General features: G+C 42.7%; 1 protein-coding gene across 2 annotated transcripts in view; it reads right to left on the bottom strand.

The window, feature by feature from the left end:
- LOC106611252 (coiled-coil domain-containing protein 85C-A-like) overlaps positions 1-14,096 on the bottom strand; it is an 84,337-nt gene extending 70,241 nt beyond the window's left edge. Inside the window, exon 1 of one of the 2 annotated variants that reach the window (XM_045723610.1) lies at positions 12,582-14,096. In XM_045723610.1, coding sequence (XP_045579566.1) covers positions 12,582-13,287 — 706 coding nt within the window. In that variant the 5' untranslated portion in view covers positions 13,288-14,096. The remainder of the gene's footprint in view (positions 1-12,581) is intronic. The other variant, XM_014211269.2, reaches the window with a different exon arrangement.
- Between the last annotated feature and the right edge of the window lie 1,105 nt (positions 14,097-15,201).

Here is a 15,201-nt window from a genome sequence, read left to right as displayed (position 1 = left end):
CCAGGAGACTCTCTCTCTCTCTCTCTCTCTCACCCTCTACCCCTACTGGAAACCCCAGGAGACTCTCTCTCTCTTCTCTCTCTCTCACCCTCTACCCCTACTGGAAACCCCAGGAGACTCTCTCTCTCTCTCTCTCTCTCTCACCCTCTACCCCTACTGGAAACCCCAGGAGACTCTCTCTCTCTTCTCTCTCTCTCTCACCCTCTACCCCTACTGGAAACCCCAGGAGACTCTCTCTCTCTTCTCTCTCTCTGTGGGAAGTGGGGGCTGAAACGTTACCTGAAAGTTGAAACAGGACCCAAAACCCAATCCGACCCCAAATGGAGTGGCAGATTGAGCCCCCTCTGTCCCTAGGTTGGCTAGCTGGGGGGTCTGGATGGTCTCATTTCTAGACGCCTTTTTTCTGGAACGCTCTCCTGATTGAAATGTTCATGCCTTTCCAGATGAACAGAGCCGCAGAATTACAGAGTCAGAGAGAAATATAGAGGCCGTAACTGCCGATTCATTCCACAATGACTTGCGAACAATTTGACTGTTGTAAAACAATAACAGACACACACTATAGTAGAAAGAGGGCCACAGCTGTTACAGCAGTTTTGGCACGAGACTGGCTAGCTGGATAGTGTGACATATTTGAAAAGCTTTTAATTTCATTGCTGTGTCTGGATGTGTATTGACTTTCCCATTAAGCCTAATCGTTGTGGGTTTCAGAATGATTTACGGCGCTAAGTGCCAAGGTGGGCTAAGTGAGTCGGGAGAATGAAACCAATAATTAAATACTACATGTACAGAAACAGACACTTTTAAAAAAATCTATCCACAAATACAGTGCCTTCGGAAAGTATTCAGACACATTGACTTTTTCCACATTTTGTTACGTTACAGCCTTATTCTAAAAAAATATATATACATATTCTTCAGCAATCTACACACAATATCCCATTATGACAAAGTGAAAATAGGTTTTCAATATTTTTGCAAATATATATTTTTAAATACCTTATTTACATACAGTTGAAGTCGGAAGTTTACATACACTTAGGTTGGAGTCATTAAAACTTGTTTTTCAACCACTCCACAAATTTCTTGTTAACAAACTATAGTTTTGGCAAGTCGGTTAGGACATCTACTTTGTGCATGACACAAGTAATTTTTCCAAAAATTGTTTACAGACAGATTATTTCACTTATAATTCACTGTATCACAATTCCAGTGGGTCAGAAGTTTACATACACTAAGTTGACTGTGCCTTTAAACAGCTTGGAGAATTCCAGAAAATGATGTCATGGCTTTAGAAGCTTCTGATAGGCTAATTGAAATTATTTGAGTCAATTGGAGGTGTACCTGTGGATGTATTTCAAGGCCTAACTTCAAACTCAGTGCCTCTTTGCTTGACATCATGGGAAAATCAAAAGAAATCAGCCAAGACCTCAGAAAAGAAATTGTAGACCTCCACAAGTCTGGTTCATCATTGGGAGCAATTTCCAAATGCCTGAAGGTACCACGTTCATCTGTACAAACAATAGTACGCAAGTATAAACACCATGGGACCACGCAGCCGTCATACCGCTCAGGAAGGAGACGCGTTTTGTCTCCTAGAGATGAATGTACTTTGGTGCGAAATGTGCAAATCAATCCCATAACAACAGCAAAGGACCTTGTGAAGATGCTGGTGGAAACAGGTACAAAAGTATCTATATCCACAGTAAAACGAGTCCTATATCGACATAACCTGAAAGGCCACTCAGCAAGGAAGAAGCCACTGCTCCAAAACGCTATAAAAAAGCCAGACTACGGTTTGCAACTGCACATGGGGACAAAGATCGTACCTTTTGGAGAAAACAAAAATATAACTTTTTGGCCATAATGACCATCGTTATGTTTGGAGGAAAAAGGGGGAAGGTTGCAAGCTGAAGAACACCATCCCAACCGTGATGCACAGGGGCGGCAGCATCATGTTGTGGGGGTGCTTTGCTGCAGGAGGGACTGGTGCACTTCACAAAATAGATGGCATCATGAGGGAGGGAATTTATGTGGATATATTGAAGTAGCATCTCAAGACATCAGTCAGGAAGTTAAAGCTTGGTCACAAATGAGTCTTCCAAATTAACAATGTCCCCAAGCATACTTCCAAAGTTGTGGCAAAATGGCTTAAGGATAACAAAGTCAAGGTATTGGAGTGGCCATCACAAAGCCCTGACCTCATTCCTAAAGAAAACTTGTGGGCAGAACTGAAAAAGCGTGTGCGAGCAAGGAGGCCTACAAACCTGACTCAGTTACACCAGCTCTGTCAGGAGGAATCGGCTAAAATTCACCCAACTTATTGTGGGAAGCTTGTGGAAGGCTACCCGAAATATTTGACCCAGGTAAAACAATTTAAAGGCATTGCTACCAAATACTAATTGAGTGTATGTGAACTTCTGACCCACTGGGAATGTGATGAAAGAAATAAAAGCTGAAATAAATAATTCTCTCAACTATTATTTTGACATTTCACATTCTTAAAATAAAGTGATGATCCTAACTGATCTAAGACAGGGATTTTTTACTAGGATTAAATGTCAGGAATTGTGAAAAACTGAGTTTAAATGTATTTGGCTAAGGTGTATGTAAACTTCCGACTTCAACTGTAAGTATTCAGGCCCTTTGCAATGAGACTTGAATTTGAGCTCAGGTGCATCCTGTTTCCATTGATCATCCTTGAGATGTTTCTACAACTTGATTGGAGTCCACCTGTGGTAAATTCAATTGATTGGACATGATTTGGAAAGCCAGAGCTCCGAGACAGGATTGTGTCGAGGCACAGATATGGGGAAGGTTACCAAAAAATGTCTGTAGTATTGAAGCTCCCCAAGAACACAGTGGCCTCCGTAATTCTTAAATGGAAGACGTTTTGAACCACCAAGACTCTTCCTAGAGCTGGCCGCCCCGGCCAAACTGACCAATCAGTGGAGAAGGGTCTTGGTCAGGGAGGTGACCAATCAGGACTTTATGGTAGAGTGACCAGCGGAAGCCACTCTTCAGTAAAAGGCACATGACAGCCTGCTTGGAGTTTGAAAAAGGTACCTAAAGACTCTCAGACCATTTTTTTTTTTTACATTTAAAAAAAACAAAACATTTTTCTTTATTTAACCTTTATTTAACTAGGCAAGCCAGTTAAGAACAAATTATTATTTACAATGACAGCCTCCCCTGGCAAAACCATTACCCGGACGACGCTGGGCCAATTGTGCGCCACCCTATGGGACTCCCAATCACGGCCGGTTGTGATACCGCCTGGAATCAAACCAGGGTCTGTAGTGACGCCTCTAGCACTGCTATGCAGCGCCTTAGACCACAGTGCCACTCGGAAGCCCACAAAACAAGATTCTCTGGTCTGATGAAACCAAGATTGAGCTCTTTGGCCTGAATGCCAAGCGTCACATCTGGAGGAAACCTGGCACCATCCCTATTGTCAACATCATGATGATTATCACTTGGCTGGAAAACAACATCAGATTTAGGATAAATAGCGTCAGCGTAGATGAGGCCCATAAATTGACATCCACATGTTTTATATAAATCCAAAGACTTAACAGTGTTTTTTCTGAGACTTAACAGTGTTTATTCTGAGACTTAACAGTGTTTATTCTGAGACTTAACAGTGTTTATTCTGAGACTTAACAGTATTTATTCTGAGACTTAACAGTGTTTATTCTGAGACTTAACAGTGTTTATTCTGAGACTTAACAGTGTTTATTCTGAGACTTAACAGTGTTTATTCTGAGACTTAACAGTGTTTATTCTGAGACTTAACAGTGTTTATTCTGAGACTTAACAGTATTTATTCTGAGACTTAACAGTGTTTATTCTGAGACTTAACAGTGTTTATTCTGAGACTTAACAGTGTTTATTCTGAGACTTAACAGTATTTATTCTGAGACTTAACAGTGTTTATTCTGAGACTTAACAGTGTTTATTCTGAGACTTAACAGTATTTATTCTGAGACTTAACAGTGTTTATTCTGAGACTTAACAGTGTTTATTCTGAGACTTAACAGTGTTTATTCTGAGACTTAACAGTGTTTATTCTGAGACTTAACAGTATTTATTCTGAGACTTAACAGTTCCATATGGTGACATGGTTCATAGGAGAACATAAGACTACAGTATTTACTGTTGAGGGTTCAAGCCAGGCCACATTCTCCTATTACTGTACATACTGTAGGTCATGGGATGTTTGAATAGACTGTACTCAATGTTCAAGCTTTCATGGTTAATGCTCCCATTTAGGTCAAGACATTCTTTCAAAAATACTGAATAAGATTTCTGCAATCAAGAAATAATCTAGATTTTTCATTTTTCCCCCAGATATTTTATTTATTTTGATCTGCCACGGGGGTCATAACGCACAAATATTTCAGCTCAACATCCTAACTAAACTCAGTGTGCAGGCGAGAGACGGGTTTCTCACATTGAGCCATCATTATAACGTGAGTTGGTGAATCTATAACGCTACTGTATAGTTAATGAGGAAGTGACCTAGATGGTGTAACATTTCAATTAAAACCACCGGTGTGTTTATTCAAATAAACAGACGCATACTGTCTCCTGTGTTACTGAAGGACGTTTTATAGAGAATGTCACCAATGTCAGGTATGTGTTAGTTGAAGCTACCTAGATTCAAATTCAAACTCTTCACCAACTGATAACAGCCACTGTAAAAAGTCTTATCTCCAGAGAGGTATCCTTGGTTGTTCACAAGGGTGGGGCCTGAGCTTGCCATTGTGCAGATTGCCTGTAGACCTTGGTCAAATACATTATGTATGAGAAAGGATTTGATTTGCCATGGTTTAAGCTCTCTCCATCTCCAACCCAGCTAGCCAGAGAGAGACAGTCACCACTCAGGCCTGGGAGGGAGAAACAGGACACATTTCCACATGTTGTTAGGTTACAGCCTTATTCTAAAGTGGATTAAATAAAAACATATCCTCAGCGATCTACACACAATACCCCATAGTGACAAAGCGAAAACAGGTTTTTTGAAATATTTGCAAATGTATTACAAATAAAACTGAAATACCTTATTTACATAAGCATTCAGACCCTTTGCTATGAGACTCGAAATTGAGCTCAGGTCCATCCTGTTTCCATTGATCATCCTTGAGATGTTTCTACAACTTGATTGGAGTCCACCTGTGGTAAATGAAATTGATTGGACATGATTTGGAAAGACACACCTGTCTATATAAGGTCCCACAGTTGACAGTGCATGTCTGAGCAAAAATCAAGCCATGAGGTCGAAGGAATTGTCCGTAGAGCTCAGAGACAGGATTTCCCCTTACTGCCACAATGGCTTGCATATTATAATGCATATACTGTATATTCCTTCGTCCCATTCCTCCAGCCAAATTACATGTAGGCCTTTGAAAATATGAGCAAATCAGCCATTCTATGCAGTATTCTATTATACACTGAAGAGTGTGAAGTTAGAATCAATGTGTTGCATTGAGTAGATAGGCTATGTGCACACTGCCCACAAAATGAGGTGGAAACTGAGCTGCACTTCCTATCCTCCTGCCAAATGTATGACCATATTAGAGACACATATTTCCCTCAGATTACACAGACCCACAAAGAATTCGAAAACAAACCCATTTGTGATAAACTCCCATATCTATTAGGTGAAATACCACAGTGTGCCATCACAGCAGCAAGACTTGTGACCTGTTGCCACAAGAAAGGGCAACCAGTGAAGAACAAACACCATTGTAAATACAACCCATATTTATGTTTATTTAGTTTTCCTTTTGCACATGATATGACATTTGAAATGTCTTTATTATTTTTGAAACTTTTGGGAGTGTGATGTTTGCTGTTCATTTGTATTGTTTATTTCACTTTTGTTTATTATCTAGTTCACTTGCTTTGGCAATGTAAACATATGTTTCCCATGCCAATAAAGCCCTTGAATTGAATTGACAGGAGGAATGAGGACTTGATAGGGAGGGCGAACAAGTGCAACAGGGGAAGAGAGAGAGAGACAGAGAATAAATGAGAGTAAATGAGTGACTGTGTGACTGTGTGACTGTGTGAGTGAGTGAGTGACTGTGTGAGTGACTGTGTGAGTGAGTGAGTGAGTGAGTGAGTGAGTGAGTGAGTGAGTGAGTGAGTGAGTGAGTGAGTGAGTGAGTGAGTGAGTGAGTGAGTGAGTGAGTGAGTGAGTGAGTGAGTGAGTGAGTGAGTGAGTGAGTGAGTGAGTGAAAGAAAGAAAGAAAGAAAGAAAGAAAGAAAGAAAGAAAGAAAGAAAGAAATAAAGAAAGAAAGAAAGAAAGAAAGAAAGAAAGAAAGAAAGAAAGAAAGAAAGAAAGAAACCCATTGATAAACGTTTGGGGGGTAGTGGGTGGAGGAGGAGAAGGGCAGCTGGGAAGCAGGGCACAGAGCTGAACACAACAGAGATGGCTGAACAAAGACCTCCACAGGCGCATACAGCCTCACACACAGCCCCCAAACCTGACTCTACAGTGCCTGATCAAACACATCATCCAGGAAGTGAGCCAGGACCCGAGACAGGGCAAAACCAAACACACACAGAGCCATAACTCAGAGCACACAGAGCCATAACTCAGAGCACACAGAGCCATAACACAGAGCACACAGAGCCATAACACAGAGCACACAGAGCCATAACACAGAGCACACAGAGCCATAACACAGAGCACACAGAGCCATAACACAGAGCACACAGAGCCATAACACAGAGCACACAGAGCCATAACACAGAGCACACAGAGCCATAACACAGAGCACACAGAGCCATAACACAGAGCACACAGAGCCATAACACAGAGCACACAGAGCCATAACACAGAGCACATAGAGCCATAACTCAGAGCACACAGTGCCATAACACAGAGCACACAGAGCCATAACACAGAGCACACAGCTTAACAGCACAAGTGTTCCAGCAGGACCATTAGACAGGAGGACCAAACCAAGAGGCAAAGCCAACCAAACACACCATAGTCCTAAGAGCAACCGGAACCCATGCACCAAAAATATCTCAAGGTGCATTAAAAGTACAGTATTACTGAATACTGATGATTCTGCCCTAATGGAGGTACAGTAATCAGACACAACCCAGCAAAGCTCAGTGCTTTCAGGGCCCCACCACACCTCCCCACTGTACTGCTGGGTGTCTCAGCCAAAGTCAACCTCCCCCTCACCTCCCCTCTCTCCAAACAAGATAAGAGTTATCACTGCATTGCCAACTATGTAGACTGTCTAATCACCTCAAAACGGTATGAAGTGAACAGAGTAGGGGAAAATATTTAGCCAGTTATCCGTTACGACCAAACCCTTTCCTGAAAGGCATTCTTGTAATGGACAAGTTTATTATTCCTGATTATCATTATGAAATAATTAAAACAACTTCTAAAGTGTATAAGTGAGTGGGAAAGCTTAAGAACAATAGAACAAAAGAGTGAAGTCATTGCAATTCCCAGACTGTAGAAGAGACAACAAAAAAAGCAAGATGGATGGACAGAGAACCCTTTTCAGAGAGAATCCTGTTTAGTCTCATGAGAACTACTGTAAGCTTTTAGTCCAGTGATGTGTTTAAGTCATAAATAAACATAAAGCTGTGTACTTGCTGATTGACAAGCACCTTAGTGGTGTACAGTAGGTTGTATATAAGATGGTCTCACACTCAAGCACACACACGGTGTGCCACCTTTGCGATAGAACAGGCCTGAATTCTTCAGGGTGTCGGAAACGTTCCACAGGTATGTTGGTCCATGCTGATGTGATGGCATCACTCAGTTGTTGCAGATTGGACGGCGGTACATTTATGCTGTGAACAGCCCGTTCCATCTCATCCCAAACATGTTCTATTGGGTTGAAGTCTGGGGACTGACCAGGTCTGGGGACTGACCAGGTCTGGGGACTGACCAGGCCAGTCAAGTAAACTGAACTCACTGTCATGTTCCAGGCCATGTGTTTCCACTCCTGAATTGTCCAGTGTTGGTGATGGCGTGCCCACTGGAGCCTCTTCTTCTTGTTTTTAGCTGATAGGAGTGGAACCCGGTGTAGTCGTCTGCTGCAATAGCCCATCTGTGACAAGGACCGACAAGTTGTGTGTTCCAAGATGCCGTTCTGCACACCACTGTTGTACTGCGCCGTTATTTGCCTGTTTGTGGCCCGCCTGTTAGATTGCATGATTTTTGCCATTCTCCTTTGACCTCTCTCCTCAACGAGCTGTTTTAGCTCACAGGACTGCCGCTGAAAGGATATTTTTTGTTTGTCGCACCACTCTCTGTAAAACCTAAACACTGTCATGCGTGAAAATCCCAGGAGGGGGGTCATTTCTGAGATGCTGGATACGTCGATCGATCCACACTCAAAGTCGCTTAGGTCACTTGATTTGCCCATTCTAATGTTCAATCGAACAGTAACTGAATGCCTTGATGCCTGTTTTATATAGCAAGCCACGGCCACATGACTCATTGTCTGTAGGGTAAAGGGGAACCTAATAAAGTGTGCCTAATAAACTGTCCGGTGAGTGTATATAACACACACACACACACACACACACACACACTGTAACTGTAAGAGGGCCGACTGCCACTTTTAAGATGAGAGGAGTGTATAACACACACTGCTGTGAGAGAGAGTGCCCGCGCCAAGCCTTTTCCTCTGAGGCAGCGTTGAAATGAATCCTCTGATTTTACAGTCGGACTAATCTCAACCAGTGGGCTCTCTCACCGTACATATCCCTCTACACACACGCACGCACGTGCACGCACGCACACGCACACACAGAGACAGAGAGAGAGAGAGAGTCTAAAACTGTGACTGATACCCCTCCCACATAGCCCGGTTAGTACATAAAAGCATAAAAGTAAAACTGACAGCGACACTGGGGCACCTCGTTCCCCTCAGCTTCAGCGGCTGATTTAATAGGCCAGAGAGCAGAGAGAACCAATAAACTGGCTATAACGCTTTGATTGATCCCACCATGACCACTGCATCACACACAGATGAGAGAATGCTGGAGGAGAAACATTAGTCTACACCCGTTGTGACACTGTGACAATGAACCAACCAGAATACAACAGCCAGCCAGGCTCTGACCGAGCAGCTTGTGCCAAAACCAGACCACATTACTATTCACACAACAATGGCACTATGATTAATACAGTTTGTCCATCATAGTATTATTAACAAAGGCCACACGCAGGGCTGTATGCCCACTGTAACAATGGCTTTGTCACAGCGACCACCAGCCAGTCACAGACCTGACACTGCAAATTTCACACATTGGATGCGTTCCAAATGGCACCCTATTCCCTATTTAGTCCACTACTACTGGTCAAAAGTAGTGGACTAAATAGGGAATAGGGTGCCATTTGGGACACAATCACATTGATTAGCCTTAGCCACATGGACAAAAGAGACATGTCTGTACTGTAGCTGTATTGATGAGATGGTCTGTACTGTAGCTGTATTGATGAGACGGTCTGTACTGTAGCTGTATTGATGAGATGGTCTGTACTGTAGCTGTATTGATGAGATGGTCTGTACTGTAGCTGTATTGATGAGATGGTCTGTACTGTAGCTGTATTGATGAGATGGTCTGTACTGTAGCTGTATTGATGAGATGGTCTGTACTGTAGCTGTATTGATGAGATGGTCTGTACTGTAGCTGTATTGATGAGATGTGATGTATGTCCAGCCAACTGTCCTTACTGTAAGAGTAGCATATGGGCCACAGAGTTTATCATCTGGTGAAAAGAGGGGTTGATGGAGTAGGGAGTAGGAGTAGTGGAAAGATAGGATAGAGGTAATTTAGAAGGAGTGAGTGGAGAGCAGTGGATAGCGATAAGTGCATATCTAAGATAAGATAAAGACTTGGTTTATAGGGAGGATCCATTAGGAGACTGGGTCCTTTCAACTTTTCAACACAGCTAGATTACTATGTTAAACATAGCTTGTCTAAAAGTTGAATAGAGTTTGACTACTATGAGGCCTGGCGTGGGTCCTACTTACTGCTCAGGCAGTGCACTGTAACAGAAAACTGTCAATTATACGCTAATTTGGGGTATTATAAACAGTAAAATACTCTGAAACGTTTTACTGCTGCATACTGTAAATTATGGTGCATTGTGGGAAAATGTTGTGGGTGTGGAAATAATTGCTGTAGTTCCAATGGTACTGGAATTTTTGGAGAGCCAAAAACCTTTTGACCACTACTGGGTGCATGGTATTGTTGTTTCTGGCTCATTAACATATTTTGAGGCGTGCCTTGAAGAGGATATATTTGTTGCACCCATGAGTGAGAACGCTGTACCAACTTAACTCATAAGTGGTTATAGTGTCCCACAACTTGTGTAGGGGACAGATTGGTGTAGCAGCAAGTCGTAACCCTTTCCTGCAGTCAACAACCAAAGGTTCTCTCTTTGGCCTCATGGGTGAAATGTACATAATTAATACTTTTTTAAATTAGCTATGTATTTTGTTATATGTGATGTATATAAAGTGTAATATTGGGATGCAAACTCAAAATGTAATACATTTCAAAGCTTTAAAATGGTTGAGCATTTTTGGGTCTGGTTTGCCTTGTAGTCACTGCCAGTTTAGTAAACCTTTGTTAAGGCCTCTAGAAGTACAGGTGATATAGAACACCAAATATTTATTCATGTACTGTAATGTGTAAACACTTTACCTAGCAGCCAACCTGCTCTCACCAATCCCTTGTAATTCCAGTAAAATACTGTAAAATACAAACCCCTCCCCTCAATGAACCCATTCATTCAATCATTTATTAAGATTACAGTATACAGTATAATATTACATTTTACGGTGTGGTACTGGGTGTCATTACACAGTACTTGCTTTGATACTGTATGTATATTACAGTCAGTGTACTGTAATATGAAATCCAGAATTTGACTCGCCACTGAGCTGCCTGTAAGCTACTGTCAAATTCATGTTTTTTTTTAAATAAACACCACAGTGTGGATCCCACCGTGAAGCATGGAAGAGGAGGTGTGATGGTGTGGGAGTGCTTTGCAGGTGACAGTCTGTGATTTATTGAGAATTCAAGGCACACTTAACCAGCATGGCTACCACAGCATTCTGCAGCAATACGCCATCTCATCTGGTTTGCGCTTAGTGGGACTATAATTTGTTTTTCAACAGGACAATGACCCAAAAACACATCTAATTGAGATGGTTTGGGATGAGTTGGACTGCAGAGTGAAAGATAAGCAGCCAACAAGTGCTTAGCATATGTGGGAACTCCTTCAAGACTGTTGGAAAAGCATTCCAGGTGAAGCTGGTTGAGAGAATGCCATGAGTGTGCAAAGCTGTCATCAAGGCAAAGGGTGGCTACTTTGAAGAATCTTAAATATAAAATATATTTTGATTTGTTTTTGGTTACTACATGATTCCATATGTGTTATTTCATAGTTTTGATGTCTTCACTATTATTCTACAATGTAGAACATTGTAAAAATAAAGAAAAACCCTGGAATGAGTAGGTGTGTCCGAACTTTTGACAAGTACTGTACCTTGGTGGTCAGGGTGTGTGGAGAGGGGTGAGGGTGGGGAACCCACTGGAAATACCCACATCCACATATCTCTACATCTCTTATCTACTACTCAACACTAACAGCAGCAGTAATGTAAACTTCCTCTGAACCCAGTCAGCCACCATGTTATTACTATGTAACAGGGCATGACAGAAATGCCTAGTTCACCTTCCAAGGAGGTGTTTATGTATAGCATACTAGCTGACCATGAACCGATAAATAAGCATTTATCACATTTTACACTAGGTTGCACATGAGTCTCTTGTGATATGAAATAAGATACAGGGCAAGGTGTGGTTATGGGTGCACAGATTAGATTGAAATGCAGACCGCATTCAAAGGTGGGAGGGACATTGTTTTAAGACAGTCTGGTTTCGGGGTGATAGGTCCTTATCGGACTCTCCATGTCTCCTTGTGGACCATTAACAGGTCAGGAGGTCATGATGACCTGGGCATGTTCCAAACTGGCCTGACTCCTTCCTGATAAGACTGCTTTTATCATGATGTCACTGGAACACTCTGATGTCAGAGGTGTGAGTTATGGGCATCAGTGTGACAAGTGGGGTTCTATCATTCTAAGATGGCTCCCTATATAGTGCCCTACAAGACTCAAAAGTACCCCTAATGTATGTTTTTTTGGGGCAGGGCTTCAATTCAAACCAATTCTATCACACACTTACAAGTAACTTGTGTTCTTGATGATATGTATATTAAACTCTCACTCACTTTCTCTACTCACACAGCCAGCTAGGGCAGATTTCAGAATGGATAATATCTGTAGGCTATACATTTAATACATCTGCATAGAAGGACAGCACTAGGCCCCCTACCAACCATTCACACATTGGAGTCCTATATATCAAACTAAAGATGTAGCCTATAAAATGAAGCTTCCCATCATCTTCAATAATAAGGCAAACTGCACAAGTTGGGGGTCTTGTGGCACTCTAGGGAAACTCACCCACACAGATTCTATAATTCATAGGATTTTATGTCTTTCTATGGACTCACCATGCAGTTCATTAGGGATGCTCCTGTGGATGTGTGACACCGGCGACAGGTCGTCCATAGACCTCCGCAGGGATGCCATCTTCCCCTCGGTCGGCGTGTGGATGTGGTTGTGGTCAGGACTACCGGCACTGCCGGTGCTGGAGGTACTACTCCCGTCCCCGACGTCCCTAATGGTTCTGGTGCCCCCGTTCAGGTTGGTCAGGCTGGACTGGGAGTCTATAGAGCTCCGTGACCCAGCTCCGTTCCTCTCCTCCTCCAACATCAGAATGATCTCCTTCAGTTCCAGGTTCTCCCGCATCACAGAGTCCTGGTTGGCTTCCAGATCCTTCAGCTTCTGATGGTACACCCCGACATCCTTCCACATCGATTCGGTGGTGTAGCGGCCGAAGTGTTGCCACTCCCGAGACAGCTTCTTGCCCTTCTGCCTGTCGTCGTCCAGGAAACAGCAAAGCTCCCGGAGCTCGTGGTTGTCGTCCTGTAGCTTCTGGTTGATCTCCTTGAGGCTGCGGATCTCGTGAAGGTGGACCTGTAGTCTCCGGTTCACATCTTTCATCATGTTCCCGTGCTCCACCATTAAGTTCATTTTCTCGTTATCCGTTCTCCGTAGCCTCCTGATGAGCTCATCTTTTCCGAGCCTAGAGAGCTCCTCGTCCGTGAGTTTTCTCAAGTCATCCAGCAACGGTCCGTCTGGGGCATTTCTGTCCATGTTCCCCTCCTGGTGTTGGCTGCTACGTGGGTTCGATTGCACTCTACAGTGTCCGAATCTATAGGATGTCTAACCGAGCCTAAACGGTGACTTTGTAAAGAAAATAAAATCCATGATAGATGAAGTTATTCCAATGCGACATGAAGGAAGGATAACGATGAATTCAACAGGCCAGGAATCTGTAGCCTAATAAAAACGCGTCGGAGCTAAGCAAGTCACCCAAATAGGCAGGCAAGTAAGCAGGCAGGCACGCAGCCGTACCGAAGATAATCCCCTTGTAAAATTCAGCAAAATCGCAAAAAGCATATTTTCATTTTCATTCCGGTAACTGCTCTCAGAGTGGAGTTTGGAGAGACACCGTGCCCGCTTTTACGCACCGGACAGACCGGAAGAGAAGTGGTTCTCTTTGGACATCTGATTCGCCGAATTACTTGAAAAGATCTCCCACAGCCTCGCTGATCCACAGCAAGCACTGCATCAACTCGCAATGTCAGAGCTTTTGTGTCCACAGCGCAGGTTTGCTTTCAGCCAGGCAATATTCATTCAAAAAACAGAAATGTTCACGCTAACAAGCGCAGACGAGCTCATAAAGCAATTCCTCCGTTACAAGCAAGGCCGACATGCACTAAAGTGACAGTATTCTGATCAAATTATGTCCTCAATCAAGGCAGCAAGGTTGGAATCAGACTTCGTTGAATTCGCCCTCTGATCTCAGCATCCTGTCAGCTTCAAGCTTGACGCAACCAACTCAAGAAGATTTGTTCGGGCGACCAATCAGGGACTAGTAGAAACCAGTAACCTAGTCGTTGGAGCAGGTAGATAAAAGTAGAGCCTTGTAGTTTGACTCCACTGTTCAGTCTTCTTAAAGGGCCAGCTGGCAGATTTCATGAGGTGAACATCTCCCATTGGAGTTTCAGAAAGTAAACTGAAGTGCATTTGTTCGTAAACAAAAAATGAGTGGGCCTATTTGGAATGCAAATTAATACGAGGCCATAGGCCTATTGCCCATCATTTTCTGGATAATAAAAAAAACGAATGAAATACTCTTTAGGCTACTGGCTAATAATAGAGTTATAACAGAGTAGCCTATGCCTAACTTTGATACTATGATATGTTATGGAATGTGACAAATGGGAGTCTAATTAACAAATACAAATAGTATATTGTAGAACAATTATTAGCTATGGCTGTAGATACAGATTTTGTGTCTTCTCATTATTTGCCTGGGAGTTTGATGCATAGTTATTATGCATATATGCATATATTCTTCCTCATTCACCCCAACTTAAATTACCACAAGTGTTGACTGTCAGGATTTTCAGGGGGGAGAGGCCACTAAGAACTATAGGCCTATGACATTGATCTTAAAGCTTAAAAGCTTTTTTAAAAATCATATTGTGTCATATTTGTACTGTGTACTTGAGCTTGTGTCCTCAAAAGTGACTACACATTTTACCAGAAAGGTGAGATTTGAACCTTTATTGGAGTATGCAGCATTACTAGTTATTTTTTATGGTCCTCATGATAAATAATTACTTTAGAGGATTATGTAGATTACATTTTAGATTACATTTAGTTCCTACATTTAAGAGGTTAATAGCTGACCATAAATAGTATGATCAATAATAAAATAATGATACAATAATGTGAAAGTTGTTGATAGTTTACTAAAGTTCAACAAGTTGTGGGGCCATGGGTTGGGGCCATGGGTTGGGGCCATGTTGGGGCCATGGGTTGGGGCCATGTTGGGGCCATGGGTTGGGGCCATGTTGGGGCCATGGGTTAGGGCCATGGGTTGGGGCCATGGGTTGGGGCCATGTTGGGGCCATGGGTTGAGGCCATGGGTTGAGGCCATGTTGGGGCCATGGTATGAGGCCATTGGTTGGAGCCATGTTGGGGCCATGGGTTGGGGCC

Source organism: Salmo salar, chromosome ssa09 (genome assembly GCF_905237065.1).
Source record: "Salmo salar chromosome ssa09, Ssal_v3.1, whole genome shotgun sequence".
NCBI classification, from domain to species: domain Eukaryota; kingdom Metazoa; phylum Chordata; class Actinopteri; order Salmoniformes; family Salmonidae; genus Salmo; species Salmo salar.
This window is presented reverse-complemented; position numbering and strand designations above follow the sequence as displayed.